The sequence below is a fragment of the Acinonyx jubatus genome, chromosome E1 (genome assembly GCF_027475565.1).
Source record: "Acinonyx jubatus isolate Ajub_Pintada_27869175 chromosome E1, VMU_Ajub_asm_v1.0, whole genome shotgun sequence".
In the NCBI taxonomy this organism is placed as follows: domain Eukaryota; kingdom Metazoa; phylum Chordata; class Mammalia; order Carnivora; family Felidae; genus Acinonyx; species Acinonyx jubatus.
Window position 1 is genome coordinate 34,837,859 of NC_069397.1, and position 15,002 is coordinate 34,852,860.

The 15,002-nt window shown below is 57.6% G+C and overlaps 1 protein-coding gene across 1 annotated transcript; it reads right to left on the reverse strand.

The window, feature by feature from the left end:
• Positions 1–8,770: 8,770 nt before the first annotated feature.
• Positions 8,771–14,800, reverse strand: DLX4 (distal-less homeobox 4). The gene is made up of 3 exons (XM_027034040.2): positions 13,878–14,800; positions 10,227–10,423; positions 8,771–9,985 (listed from the first exon to the last, which is right to left on the reverse strand). The coding sequence occupies exons 1-3, from the start codon at positions 14,131–14,133 to the stop codon at positions 9,740–9,742; spliced, it is 699 nt and encodes a 232-aa protein (XP_026889841.1). The 5' UTR covers positions 14,134–14,800; the 3' UTR covers positions 8,771–9,739.
• Between the last annotated feature and the right edge of the window lie 202 nt (positions 14,801–15,002).

The window sequence follows — 15,002 nt, forward strand, 5'->3', positions numbered from 1 at the left end:
AGGAGGCCAGAGGGAGTGGGAAGTTGGCTGGTAAGGAAGGAAAGCAAGAGAAAATTGCTTCCAAGCACAGACTCGGATCCTCCCAAGATCTGGGCAGGGAAGATGCTAAGAACCTACTGTGCACAAATCACATGCCAGGCACTTTCACAGGCACTGTCTCATTTAATCTTTTCAACTGCATAGAAAAGTTAGTGCCCTTATTAATCCATTTCACAGGTGAGATCGTTGAGGCTCAGAGAGTTTCAATAGCTTCCCCGAGAGTCCCCCAGTGGATTTGAAGCAGGGTTCAGCATTCTGAATCCCTAACCTGTGGGATCCCTAACCTCTTAGCACCCCACAGCCTCCAAGAGGGAAATGGAGAGGAGCGTAGGGGGCCGGGCTCAACCTTTCCCCTCGTTCTCAGACTTGCCCTGTGCCCTTAGAGCCCCAGGATTGTCCTTCATTAGACTCGGACACACACGTCCAAACAACTGAGCTCAAATCCTGGCTTTGACACTTGTTAGCTGGGTAACCTCAGGTAAGTCACTTGCCCTCTCTGAGCCTCACTTTCCCTCATCTATAAAATAGAGCTGATCCGGGGCGCCTGGGTGGCTCAGTCGGTCAAACGTCCGACTTCAGCTCAGGTCATGATCTCCCGGTTCGTGGGTTCAAGCCCCTCGTCGAGCTCTGGGCTGACAGCTCGGAGCCTGGAGCCTGCTTCGGATTCTGTGTCTCCCTCTCGACCCTTCCCCCGCTCATGCTCTGTCTCTCTCTTCTCAAAAATAAGTAAAAACATTTAAAAAAATGTAAATAGAACTATCTTGCAGGGCTGGTGAGGAAATGAGACTATACATATAAAGGGCTTAGCATAAAGCTTGGTACCATGATGGGCGCTGAACAAACTATACACTTGGTTTTCCATGAAACCAGACTGTGTGCAGTTAGGACACTCTTCGGTTGGCCTAGAGAGTTCCAGGCACCCTCAGTGAGCCCACAGTTGACCCCTCCTCCTCCGAGGGCAGGGAGAGCTCTCATACTAGAGAATTCCTCCTACTGGGAAATGGCTCTCTTGCTTCAAACTAAGTCTGCCATGTTCAGATGTCACGGAAGGATGGTCACTAAGGACAGAGCCATGTGCTGGGCCTTAGCGCCAGCAGAAGGGAAAAGGGCAGGGATTCATATTTTTCAGTTACCCATCAGCTAAGAGCCGCTCTCCACACTGACATACTTACAGTACTCTACTATTTTGTATTTACGTTATAACAGGAATATTTCCCCTTATTTATTGATAGAAAACAGCTACCTACAGTGTCTTATAGGCCACGATACCAAAGCATTCTTAATTCTGAAAGTTTTTTTTCCCCTAGAGTCTCTTGAGGTTTCTTTTTTTTTTTTGTCATTTTTTAAAATGTTTATTTATTTTTTTTTAATTTTTTTTTCAACGTTTATTTATTTTTAAGACAGAGAAAGACAGCATGAACGGGGGAGGGGCAGAGAGAGAGGGAGACACAGAATCGGAAGCAGGCTCCAGGCTCTGAGCCATCAGCCCAGAGCCTGACGCGGGGCTCGAACTCATGAACCATGAGATCGTGACCTGAGCTGAAGTTGGACGCTTAACCGACTGCGCCACCCAGGCGCCCCAAAAGTTTATTTATTTTTGAGGGGCGGGGGACACGAGCATCAGAAGGGGCAGAGAGAGAGGGAGACACAGAATCGGAAGCAGGCCCCGACGCGGGGCTCGAACTCACCAACGGTGAGATCATGACCTGAGTGAAGTCGGTGCTCAACCAGCTGCGCCACTCAGGCACCCCCTCTTGAGTTTTCTAGGTATACAGTCAAATATCGGTAAAAAGGAGTGGTTTTACGGGTGCTTTTTAGCTTAGTAGAAGGAATTCTGGGGCTCTAGGAGGTATAAACTTTTGTGAATACAGGAGTCAGGGGCCTCAGAGGCATTGGCCCTGACCCAGGCAGGCGCGGATGGTCTCACCTCTCCAGGTACCTTCTCATCTGGGGTGCCCAGAGCACTGTCCAGGGAGCGCACTCAGACATCCCCACCCTTTGGCCAGCCCTCTGCAGGACTTCCTTCCTTCTTCTCAAAGCAGCTCTGATCCAGCCCACCACTCGTGAGGCTGTGTTTCTGGGGAAGGCAATCGGAGCTGGAGATCAACAGGGGAGCAAGGGTGCTTGGGTAAGATCTCTTATGGACAGAGAAGGTTTTTCTTGCTTGGCGGCCAGAGACAGTGATAATAATTAATCCTCCCGGAATCCTAACTGTATTATCATAATACCATTTGTGTCTTAACTCCTTCCGTCCTCACAACAGTTCCTTGAAGAAGACCATGCTATCATTATCTTAATGTTGCAGTTGAAGAAGGAGGTTAGGAAACTTGCCCAAGGTCACAGAGTTGGGTTTGAACTCAGGCCCCGGCTCTTTACTATTTTGTGTTCCTGGAGATGGAACTAAACTCTTCACCACTACATGGTAAGCTGGTGAGTCAGAGGAGGATTTAGGTGGGTGGGTGGGGGGAGAGGGCCACTTTGGGCACCAGACTGGTATGGCCGAAGTGAAGAAATAAGTCACCATATCCCCTGGCCTGCTTGGTATATTTCACAACTTACCAGGAGACACTCTCCCCGTCTCCATGACCTTCTGAGATATTTTGATCATTATCCTCACTGCACAGGTGAGGAAATAAAGACCCAGGAAGGTAAAGTGACCTGCCCAAGGCCTTTGAGCTGCATGCCTGCATTCCAGAGACTCCGTGAAGTCTCTCTGGAGGAGACAATTTTTCTTTTTCGAGGGGCCGAGAGGAATGGGCCGCTAAGGGGCTGGGAGTGGGAAGGATCCCAAGCCAGGGATGAGTCCCAGGGGGAGATTCAGGCTTTGGAGAGGGAGGTAGGAGGACTCGAGGAGGTCACAAGGGGTGGACGAGGAGGACACAAGGGGTGGATGAAGCCTGCCTTGGTGGACCCAGCTGATCCCCCTGGGCTTGGAGAATGTGACAGGAGCCCAGCAGAGGCTTGTCAGGAGCCTCCTACAGCCTGGCTTCCCCCAGGATCTGTTGGCGCAAAGAATTCCCGGTGGCTCCAGGGCTGGGAGGAGGAGTTTGCAACAGGCCCCGGCTTGCAGAGACCGAGAACGCAACTGCCGGGTCCAGGTCCGGCGGAGAGGAGGTCCGCCAGTGTGGCGGGCGGTGGGAGGGGTGGGACCTGGGCGGGAGTCACGTGCCCTCATCCACTAGGGGTTCACTGCTCCTCCGCACACAGGCACTGAGGCCCTCCTCTCCAAAGAGGACGGGAGCGCCAGGGTTGGGAGAGAGGTGGTCAGGTAGAGGAAGGAACCACTGAGTGGGGGAGCCCCCAGTCCGAGAGGGGAGGCCAGTGCCCTGTTCGCTAGCAACCCAGTCTGAGGGAGGAGTACCAGTCCCGAGGGGTCAGGCAAAACAGGACACAGAAGGTGATCACGGCGGGAGTGGGCTTCTAGGCCGGCAGAGGGGATTCCCGAGCAGAGGGGGAAAGAAAGAGGTCCCCCCGGGGGAGCCTTGAGATCTAAGTCGGATAATCTACATGCCATGCCCCGGGCCTCACTATTCGGCTCTATGTTCTTCAGGAGCTTGATGTGGGGAGGACAAGAGAGTGGGGGCCGCAGGCCAGAGGGGAATCCCTCACGCTGGCCAAAGGGTCTTTCTTCCGTCAGACCCCCAATTTAACCGAACTTTAAGGGGGATGGTTCGGAGGAAGCGGAGAGGAGTGTATTCCACATCTATTCCATACAGAGTGGCTCCCTCCCCTGGAAATGAAGTAATCTCTCCATTTTGGGGCCAGAGAAGCCGAAGGCCTGGCAGTGTGAGGCATTGAATCAGAATCCTTGATGTTTGGAGGAAGCGTGGAGCCGACTCCTTTCCCTTCCTGGACTGGCCAGACATGTCCCCCAGGATGCCAATGGGGCTGCGTACCTTAGAGTCATCAAGCTATGGGGCTGGAGAGATGCTACTGAATGCATCTACTCTGATGAGGGAAGCAAAGCCCTATACTCAGGAGCTCCCAATCTGATGGGAGACAGGGGTCTGCCTGACAAAGCCCCAGACTGGAGTGGAAAGTGCTGGTAGGCACATATCAACCACTAGACACACACACACGCGCGCACACACACACACACACACGGGATCTGGCAAGGGCAAGAGCAAGAATTATCTGAGTTTCAGAGAGGGTATGTAACTTGCCCAAGGTCACACAGCAAGGAGTGGCAAAGCAGCACTTTCCTCATCAGGCTGTGATCCCAGCTCCCTCTTTGCTAGCCCGAGTTGCCCTCAGGGCTGGGGAGCAGAGGGATCAGTGAGGCGTATTGGAGAGGACCGTCTTTGGGGTCCTGGGCCTCGGCTGGAATCGCTGGCCGTGTCTGGGAGCCATGGGGTGTGCCAGGAAGGGCTAGCCCGCCCGGGAGCTCTTGCCAGAGCTCAGGAAAAGAAGGAGGCAAGCCTTCAGGGAACAAAGCAGATAAAGTCATAATAAAATGATCGGGTTTCTGTGGCCCTTCAGTCTCCCTCCCCAAGGGCTCACCAGGGAAATACTCCCCGAAAATAGGAGACAGAGAGCTAGCAGAGAGGGCCAGAATGAGAAAAGGGTGGGAGGAGAGAGAGAGAGAGAGAGAGAGAGAGAGAGAGAGAGCAAGACAGCCATCCCCACCCCACACACACTCACAGCCGGGGAGGCTAATCTGTGTATTTCTGGGTGTGTTTCACCTCGTCTCTGCATGTGTTAAGTCCCTGTGCCTCTTCTTGGTTCACCCCTGTGTGTGGCGAGGATGTAACCTGTGAGTGTATTTCTCTGTGTGTCCGCGCACGGCCCTGGCAAGGCTCCACGCACGTGGCCTCACGCGTGCCTCTGTGCGCGGCTCTGCACACCGCAGCGATGCGGCCGTGTGTCTGCCTGCCTGCGTGTGCACCTTCTTCAGTGGAAATGTGTGTGCATGGGGGGAGTCCCCGGGCCGGGGTCCCTGCACCTGCCTGGCTCTCTGCACTGTCTGCGGCCTTTGTGTTCCGAGAATTGCGCTGGAAGGGACTTTAATTCCCTCCTGAACCCATCTGTGCCGGCCAGGAAAGGGGGGAAGCAGAGGCATGGACAAGAGGTCACTTGTCCCTCTCTAGGAAAGCCTTTTGGCTTTTCAGCTTGGAAGGGGAGAGGTGGCAGTCACCCCATAGTCACCGGGGACTCAGTGGCTCCCCCCCCCCCCCCCCCCCCCGGACCCACAGGCAAGCTTCTCAGAGAAGGGGTGGGGCAAAGGCTGGAGCAGAAAGAAACCAGAGCTGGAGATCTCTTCGCCCAGCCTTGCACTGGGAGAAGCAGGGAAAGAGACAGCAGAGAAGGGAAGGCATGGGAGAGAAATACTTTGTGGGCCACAGAGTTTTTCTTTTCCACCATAACTGCTAAAATATTACTCACCTCGTGGAACAGGGGCTCCCAGGGAAAGGGGGATCCTAGTCCCTTGAAAACCAGCTGCTTGTGGGCAGGGCTTAGAGGGGTCTTTGCAGAGGCCTGAAGCCACCCTCACCGCCTGGTCTTAGCTCCCCCCTCCTGTAGTCCCACCCCCACCCCTTCCTAGGCCGCAGGAATCCCGGTAAGGAAAGGGTTATCCAGGTGAATCAGGGCGGGAGACACCTGTAGGATGCTTTTCTGAAGGAAGAGGCTTCAGTGGCCCTGAGGACAGAAAGCTGAGAGGAGATTTGCCACCACAACAATGGAAAGAATGGAGCTTAGACTCCCCCCCCCCCCACCCACCCAACTAGCAAACAGCGATCAGGGGAGGAGAGAGAGTGGGTGTCTCATCACCTCCTTGGAAGCAGGAAGTCAGTGTAGCCTCCTCTGGCTTTTCCCTTCCCTACCCACATGGCTTACGCTTTCAGGGTTTCAGGGGGAAGTCCTGGATCTCCAAGACCCCGTCTACACAGGCCTCAGCTACCCGGATAACATTCCATTGACTCTGGATACAATCCCAGAGGCAAGTTCAGGCATCCAAACTCCAATGAGGTTTGGAGCTGAGTAATCAGCTGCTAGGGCTAAGCAGACATTTTGTGGGGGAACAACCAGCTCCCCACCCCCACCTTGCACAGCAGATTTGGGGATGGGGGAGGGTCAGCCTGTCACTCCGTGGCTTCCCAGCCCCCTCCCACCACCCCGTTCTCCTACTTCCCACCTGCAAGTAATTTGGCCAATGGGAGGGCAGTTAAGATTGCAGTGTGGAATCCCTCTAGATCTGTGTGCGTATGGTGGGGAGGGGCTGCCTCCTCTCCCCCCCCCAACCCCAGACCCCGAGTGCCCTTTTCCTCTTCACAGCAGCAAATTACTTGTAATTATCTCACATTGAAAACCTTCAGGAGCTGCTCCCCAAATTGCTTTAATTGAATTAATTGAATCTCATTTTGTTGGGGGAGAGAATGGGGGGGGGGCAGTCTTAAAATAGCATGTGGGGAGAGGGAAGGGAAGCCCCCAGTCAGCTTTTCCCGTGGCGGAGACCCTTGTAGGTGAGAGAGGGTGCCCTGGCCTCCCTGTTTCTCTTTTCCAGCCTCAGCTGATTTCAGATGCCCTTTTGCATTTAGGACCTTGCCGGTGTCCTGCTTTCAAATGGTGATGACAAGGAATGTGCGCCGTGCTCCAGCCTCCGGGCCCCCTTCCTCCTCCCTACCCCCAGGAGGCAGAGAGGTGAGAGGTGAATGGATGGCGGTGGCAGTCTGAACTCACCCCGGCCGTGACCCCTCCTCCCTGATAATCACACGGCAGCTATAAATGCCATTTGTGAAGCGCGTACTAAGTTCCAGGCACCGTGTCAAGCGTGTTACAAGCACTATCTCATTCCATCATCACAGCTACACCGGGAAGCAGGTCCTATTAGCATTCTCATCTTAATGGAGGAGGAAAACCAGGCTCACATAGAGGTTAAGTAACTTGCCAAAAGCCACACAGCGGAGCTGGACTCTTTGGAGGCCAAAATCCCCATTCTGAACCGATCAGTTTTATCCCCCTCCCTCCCCCCTCCATTACTGACCCAATCTTCTCAGAGGGGGAGTCTTCACGGGAAGGAACCACAGGTTCCCCTTCTACAGCTTAGATGGCTTGAGGGAGGTGAATGGAGCTCATCCTCCCCTGGGGTTTCAATCCCATCATCACCCAGGAGCCCAGGGAGACTAGACCAACTCCCAAAGGGAAAGGGCTCCTGTTTCCTTTGGAATGGTCGGGTGGATGGGGGTAGGGAATTGGGATGGGGGGGGCAGCCGGCCTCTGGCTGGGAGAGTAATTACACTCCTTCTGCTACTTAACTTTACAACCTGGGCTGTTGTTTTAACGATGCGACTCGTGTTGGGCTGTCCAATTAATCTCGCCTTTGGAGGCTTTCCGAGATGGGGCGGTAGATCTTATCTTGGGTCTGTGGAAGAGGAGTGTGCAGCCTACAGTGGGAGGAACAGCCGCCCTGAGGCCTCGTGGCCTCAGAGAAGCCCTGGGGAAAGGGATCTGGGGCTGCCCCCCCCCCCCCCAGCTCCTATGGACTGGGGCTAAGAGCTGGGAAGGCACGGATGGGGAGGAAGAGGCAAGTGTTTCTCCTCTTGGTACCCTCAGTCCTCACTCCTCCTGATCTTGGCTTTGGCGCACCCCATGTCTTTGCCATCCCCAGAATAACACTCCATGGTGTTTTGGTGAGTGGGGGAGGCCACTGACCCACAAGGGGCCTAGGAGGGGCTGATCGCAGCCCCCCCCCGGGGTGGGGGTTCCACTGACTTGCGTACCCCCTCTACCCTACAGAGACTCCAATTCAGGCTCCTCTCTGGGGCCAGGGGGGTTGGCTCCAAGTGCCTGAGTGGGCTTTTCCAACTAGGGCGGTCCCCAGTTCGAAGTGCTTGGGAACAGGTTTAGACAGTAAAGGGAAAGATGACTCTGGAGCTTTTTGCCTGGAATTGGAGGCTCCTCCCCCAATCCCTCAGGCCAAGCTTGGGCTGGATTCCCTGAATTATTTTGCAGCCCTGTCCTTGGGCCTCTCTGCCACTGGGTGCTGTGTGTGTGTGTGTGTGTGTGTGTGTGTGTGTGTGAGAGAGAGAGAGAGAGAGAGAGAGAAAGAGAGAGAGAGAGAGATGGGGTGTGGAGGCCATGAATCTACCGCTGGGTCCAGGCTGAGTTGAGGGCCCTGACTATGCCCGTATTACTTCCTTTAACCAGGCACTTACCACAAAAGTGGCTGGACATTTGTCTGGCTCCCCCATTTGCCCGCAGGGTCTGCCTCAGTCACCTTGTATCTCCAGGATCTCACAGAGCAGAGGCTTCACCAATGTTTGTTGGATGGAGAAGTCCAGTTCCTTCTGGGATTTTCTTCTCCTCTCCCTCCCCCTAGGTGGGCTGGGGCCTTTACGCCCCAAGGAGCACCCTGGGAGGACTGGACTGGCTCAGTGGGCGTGTCCTGTCCCCAAGAGCAGGGAGCAGGGGCTGAAGATGGGGCAACAGGGGACTGCGAAGTGCCCCCCGCTCCTTCCAGAACTGGGCCAGGGGAGACTTTGCGAGTGAGGACCACTCCGACTTGGGTCATTCCCAGTATTAGCATCTTCCAGTTTCACACTGGAGCGAATGAAAATGGTCATCAGAACGTTCCAGAGCTACACGCACAGAGCTAGTTAGGGGTAGAGGCAAAACTAGTATCCCATCCTCTAGGTCAGTGCTGGAAGAGTCAGATGGGAGGCAAGAGAGAGATGGGCAAGCAACCCCCACCCCCGGAAGTCAGGAAACAAACACGCTTCACAGCCAGGGCCCAGGTTTATTATACAGATTTAATCTCTGAAAGCTCATGATGTGGAGGATGCTAGATGGGTTATAAATAGGAGCGGTTCCCTCGGACAGAGACAGCAGTGAGGAGCTGAACTACCAGTCCACCCTCCCTGTTTGGGGGTGTCTCTCCTTACACTCATCCAGAGAGTCTGCTTGTCCCCCATTCTCCCCAAAGTGTCACCCTACTGGGTTTCCAAGAGGATGTGAGTGTGGGGATGATGGGTATTAAGGGTGGGAAAGGCGGCGATAGGCTCTTAATAAATACCCGTTGAATTAAAAGGATAATCAGATCCAGTATCTCCTAAAACTGAATAGACACAGGAAAAAGAAGGCTTTTTTTTTTTCTTTCTTAGAACAGCTTCAATTACCCATAGGTCCACAAGCCACATTTTCAGCATCGCTTCCACGTCCCAGGGGGGTGAGGCAGTTTATCTATCAGTCATGGGGGTAACGCGCTGACCTCCAGGAAAAATCGGTGGAGGGTGGGAGGGACTCGGTGGTGGTCGACTTGAAGACACCGGATGCCCACTTCACTTCCGCTTCTGCTCAGAACAGGGTTGGGCAAGGCGCAAAGCACACAAAGAGGAAAAAACACTCAAGTGTGTCTTGTTGGTGTTGCCTCCAGGCTGGCGGTTGACTGCAGTCCAAGGAAGGGATGGGAAGACCAGCGGTCCTGTGAGGAGTCTGCACTTCACCCAGTGACTCTCCCTCCAGAGCCTCCGATCAGCTGGAGGGAAGGTGTCCAGTCTATGGTAGTGGTAGGGGGCAGTGGTGAAGACCAAAGTCCTTGATTAGGCTGTTTGGGTTACAGGGAGACATCCTTTTTCTTCTCTAGCGCCTTTTCCTCTTGAGAAAACCCATCTGGAGCTGGTTTCCGCCAGGACCAGAAGGGGTGCAGGTGGGCTGGGTCCTAGGCTTTGTGGAGGACTAGGGGCCGACCCACCCTTCCCGGGACTCACATCATCTGAGGTGGAGCCAGGACATCTGGGGAGTGATGCTGATACCAGGCCCCAAAGCTGTTGCTGTAGCCGCCACCGGTGGGCAGGGCCCCTGCCTTGGGTAGATCCCAGAGGGATGGGAGGGGTGGGGAGCAGGGAGACAAGGAGGGGGCTCTCCCAGGGAAGTCCCCTTCCTGTCCTCCAGAGTTCTGCTTCAGGAGCTTCTTGTATTTGGAGCGTTTGTTCTGAAACCAGATCTTTACCTTTGGGGAGAAGAGGGGAAAGGATGGAAGGTGAGGAGAAGAATGCGTGTGGAAGGGTGAGGTCCAGGGAAAGGGACTCAGCAGTGGCGCGCAGGCCCCTTGGGAACGTGCCAGGAGGACTGTGACAACGAGGCTAGGGGGCTCCTCAGCCTTTCAACCCTCCCCCCACCCCAGAAGGGGTGAGCTCCCAGAGACCACATCAGGGGAAGGCTAGCTGCAGGAAGGATGGGGCCGGCCTCACCTGGGTCTGGGTGAGGCCGAGCTGCGCGGCCAGCTGGGCCCTTTCGGGCAGCGCCAGGTACTGCGTGTGCTGGAAACGCTGGTTCAAGTGTTGCAGCTGCAGGCTCGAGTAGATGGTCCTCGGTTTGCGGAGCTTCTTGGGCGGGGCCTGCGGGCGCTGCTCCGAGGGCTCCGGGGACAGCGGCGGCTTCTCCGAATCTGGGGGGCGGCACAAGACGGTGTGCGTGGGGCATTGAGAGGGTCGGACGCGCGGCTTCCTGAGCTCATTTGCATCTCGTTTGCATGTAGGCCTCAGCTAAGCAAAGGGCGCGGGTACCCGGCTCGGCCCTCCTCTACCTTCCGCTCCCCGCCCCCTTCAGGCGCCACGCCCACCGCGCGCTAGGACGCGGTTCTTGCCCTCAGGGAGCTCCCACTCCTGGGTCCTGTGACCCTAGGAAGTCAGCGCCAAGGGACGGAGCGAGGGTACAGGTGGCGCCAGGGCCGGGAGGTCAGAGTTCAGGCGGGTGCGGTGGCGCCAGCTCGGGGTAGGGTGGGGCTAAAAGGCTCGGTCGGGGGCTGGGCTGAGGCCTGACCGGGGCAGGGCATTCCAGGCCGAGGGAACTCCAGAACAATGCTCAGAGGCCCGAGCCAGTGTTTGCGTGGCACCCTCCCCGCTGCCGGGGGTGGGGAGGGTGGGGGTCGGAGGGGCCCGGCCAATTGGGCCTTGAGGCCAGGATGAGCACCCGCCCCCCGCCCCCCCCCCCCCCAGCATCCGAGAGTGGAAAGTGCCCTCAGGGTTTGCCATCCCCTATTGCGAGGCGCAAACCCCAACCCGAGCTGCACCCTGCAGGGAAACTGACCAGCCCTCTCCTCCCCCGTGGCCGGCTGGCTAGGGGAGGCGGCTCAGGGGCTCTAGAAGCCCTGTGGGAGTGGGACAGCCCCCTCCCGCTCCCCGCTACACTCACACAGGGGTTCACCGCTCACGGGGAAGGTGGCCCAGGTTCGCAAAGCACGCAGCGCCAGCCAGCGCAGGCCCTTCGGGCCGCTGCAGGATCTCGCTGCCGTGCTGCCCCGTGAGATCTGGTCACCTCCTGCCTCCAGGCCCAGCCACTCTAGGAATCTTGGCGGGGGAACAGCGGCCCTAGAGTACGGGAGGTGCGGGGCGAGGGGTCCTCTTCCCGTCTGAGCAGCCCAACCTGCGCCAATCTGCGGGGGCACCCTGGGATCATTCCATTCGGGTGATAGAGCTGGGAGGCCCAAATGACCAAAATGCTCCCGGGCTCAGGGCAACGTTTGCAGCTTTCCACTCGGGGCTGCCGGGCCACTTCAGCCGAGAGAGAGAACTTGGCCCCGGTGCCCAGACGCAGCTAATGTCGGCCCGAGTCCCGCACCCTCACCCCGCCCCTCCTTCCTCTGGTCGTGCTCCCCCCGACGTGTGGTTCCCCGCCCTGGGCCGGCCGCGATGACCAGGTGCCTTCACCTCCCCCGCATCCCTCACTCAGGGCCCCGGGCGTTGCGGGCTTCTCAGATCCACCCCCACCCCGACCCCCGCCCCTGCCAATTCCCAGAAAAACCGTTGGGTTTCCGCTCCCCGCCCGCGCCTGTCCGGCCTCCCCTGCTTTGACCCTACCGCTCGAAGCCCCAGGCTGGCCGCCCAGCGACCGACCACCCGCGCCTCTCCGGCTGCGGCTGCGTGAACCACGAGGCTCGGGTGGTGACGCAGCGCCTAGGAGGCAGCCCCCGCTGCTGCTGGACTCCCCCAGCCCTCGGTGCCCCAGCTCTCCCAGAGGACGCCCCTCCAAATGCCTTCCCCCGACAGCTGCCCTTCTCCACACCAGTTGTGGCAAGTCACGACTGGATCTGCCCTGGTCGCGATTATGGAGCCCAAAGGCCTCCCTGGAGGCACCGCCGCGGCACCCGCCGCTCCCAGAGCTCCCTTGGAGCCAAACCTTCCCCTGCAGCGCGGGTGGACACACGGTGGGGCAAAAAGGAGGGCTCAAGTCCGCTCTCACACCCCCAATCATTCGGTCTAGAATGGGCAAACCCACCAGTTTCCGGAGGAAAACGCTACCATCTAGTCTAAGCACGTGTATGGTTTTCGTTGGATCCGGAGAAATTCTGTAAAGAAAAGGAACTCTCCACTCTCTGGCCCTTAGACCAAGCAGAGGGAAGACAAGGTGTGTGGAGGACAGGGATGAAAATACTAACCCTGTAAACAATTCTCTGAAGGACGAGGCGATCTCGTCCCCACCCGGCCACACACACATAGACACAAATGTCCCATATGAGCATATACTAAAGGGAAGTCCAAGGGATTCATTTATAGAACCTAGGTCATTTGTATAAAACAAACAAACACACAAACAAACAAACCTCCTCCCAACTGCTCCTCCTTTAAGGAGGACAGACACAGCAGCCTGGGAGAGGCAGCTTGCGTTCGTGCACAGAAGGCACTTCACTTTGGGGGCTCTGAGGAAGTTCTCTAAAATCCTCTTTTCTGGCCTCATGCAGTGAACACCAATCTGCAAGGACTAAGTGCCTGGAAAAGAGGCATCCACACCCGGTCCCAGGGCCTCAGCTTGCCCATCTGTAATCCAGTAGGTTGAGCTCCCAAATCTTTAGGGTCACTTCCGGCTCTGATGGTTTATGAGCTCATGTGTTGGAGTAACAGGGAAAGGGAGAGAGATGTCCTGGTCCTGGGCTGACACAAGCAAAGGCACCCAGTAGATGTGCATCCTTGGAGGAGACTGCTAAAGACAGTTAGGTGGGGGCAGGGAGGGCAGGGGACCTGAGGTCTAATTTGGAGCTAGTACGGATCAGCATATACAGTTGCACGGGTTCTGCCCAATACCAGGCCCAGGACCAGGAAGACAGGCTGGCTAGCTCCTTGGCTTCTTTGAGGCCTTGCAGTGAGCACTTTCTCAGGGACTCAAAGTTGCTCCAGACAGCAGGAAGTGGGCCCTAACCTGTCCCCCACAAGGGCAAGGGGTGGATCCTTCACCAGGAAGGATCTGCATCAGGATCTATAGCTAGAGGCGGCCTGACCCACCTGTGGCTACATTCTTAGAACAATAGGTGGTGGGGTCCTAGCCCCAGATTCTTCCTAGCTGGAAGGCCAGCTCCCAGCCTCTATCAGGCATATTCAAGCACCAGCCAAGGGAGACTGGGAGGGGCCCCCAAATAAGCCCCCACTTCCACTGTCCTCCAATTGGGACCGCACTTCCAATTGTCTGGCTTGGGCTGGAGCACTGCTTTGGGAGACAAGACAAACCCGGAGAGGCGACTTGAGGAAGGGAAGGAGTACACGACGGAAAGAATCCTGGGGCAGGGGCTAGGCACCCACACCCACATCTGGATTGTTTCAGTTTTCCGTTACACGTAGGTGCACACCACCCCGATGCTCCAGGGGGTGGGGTAGGGAGCCCTGCCGCCCGGCTTCACACAACTGCAAATCGAAACCAGGTCGGTCTTGAAAGGAGACCTAGATCAACTCGCCCCCGCCCCTCCCCCCGTCTCCCGCCCCATCCCTTCGCCCTCCCCCCACCCCCAGATCCCTTGGAATCTGAGTAAGGTCTGAATCCCGCTAGCTGCGCCCAACCAGGCGAGGGCGAAGTTTAGGGACGCAAAGGATCAGGACCCCAGAGGTGGGAAGAGCTGCGGCGCCCGGACTTACCTGCCTTCGGCTCCTGCTGAGAAGGCGCCGCTGGTTGCTGGCAGGGCAGGTAGGAGTCTCCCGGAGTCGCCGGCGCAGTGTAGGAGTAGGGCAGGAGGTGGCCATACGGCCCAGAGTAGGGCAAATCGGAGGCGACTGCGGTTGCGGGGGACAGGCCAAGCGGGTAGGCAGCCACTACCGATGGGACAGGGGCGATGTCCGGGAATATGGCTTTGGAGGCGTCCCGGCCAGGGAGGGAGCAGGGCAAAGAAGTCATCGCGGCCGGGGCCGGGGCCGGGGCCGAAGGGCCTAGGCCATGGTCCGGCACGTAGTCCGCTCCCTCCGCCAACTCTCTCTTTTCCGAACCTCGGGCGTTGGGACCGGATGAGCCCCCCAGCCAGCCTCCCGCACACTTAAGATCCCGGGGAAAGTGTCTCTCTGTGCCTTTTCCAGCGGAGAGCGCGCGCCTGGGAAAGGGGTTCCGAAGGGGTTCCCCCCATGGCTTTTCCCCTCCCCCCTAAATTCATGGGGGCCCCCCTCGTCTCGCTCTTGGGTTCGGTTCCCGGGACCCGACGGTGGCACCGCCCACTTAGACGCCGCGGATTGGCTACCGCACGCAGTGACCTCACGGAGGCTGGGGCCGGGGCCCGCCCCCCGGGGCAGCCCGCCGTAGGGAAATTCAGAACCGAGAGGTCCGAGGGGCGGTGCACATGCTCCAGGCCCAGCTGCCTCGGGGTCTTCTCCAAGAGGGATACCGGGGTGGCAGGGCGATTGGGGCAGTCTGGGAACCTCGGTCTCAATGGAAGAAACGCGAGGGAGCTGGCGGGGCCGGGATGGCCCAGGGCGAAGGGAGCAGCGCAGTAGCGGAGGCGCTTCGGCTGCGGGGGCTCAGGGGACCCTCCGTCGCGCTCTCCAGCTCCTGGGGATCTGCACCACGGTTCTGATGCCGCCGCCACCAACCCGCAGGGGAATCGAGACCAGACCGCCCGCGCCCGCAGCTTATTCAGCACGTCGGAATGCGTCGCTGCTGAGCCCCGGCAGTTTGTTGGTAAACAGACGCCGGGTCCGGGGAGGTACCGCCCCGCGGCCAGCCTGCCCCGCACGCGCGCGGCGCACACGCCCCCGCGGGGCGCCCTTGGCCTGACA

Bases quoted from the DNA above. Each gene is read 5' to 3' on its own strand.
- DLX4 (XM_027034040.2), bottom strand. From the start codon at position 14,133: ATGACTTCTTTGCCCTGCTCCCTCCCTGGCCGGGACGCCTCCAAAGCC. The intron at 10,424-13,877 runs GTAAGTCCGGGC...GCCGCCCCCCAG, and splicing joins TCAGCAGGAGCCGAAGGCAG to ATTCGGAGAAGCCGCCGCTG. The intron at 9,986-10,226 runs GTGAGGCCGGCC...TTCTCCCCAAAG, and splicing joins TCGGCCTCACCCAGACCCAG to GTAAAGATCTGGTTTCAGAA.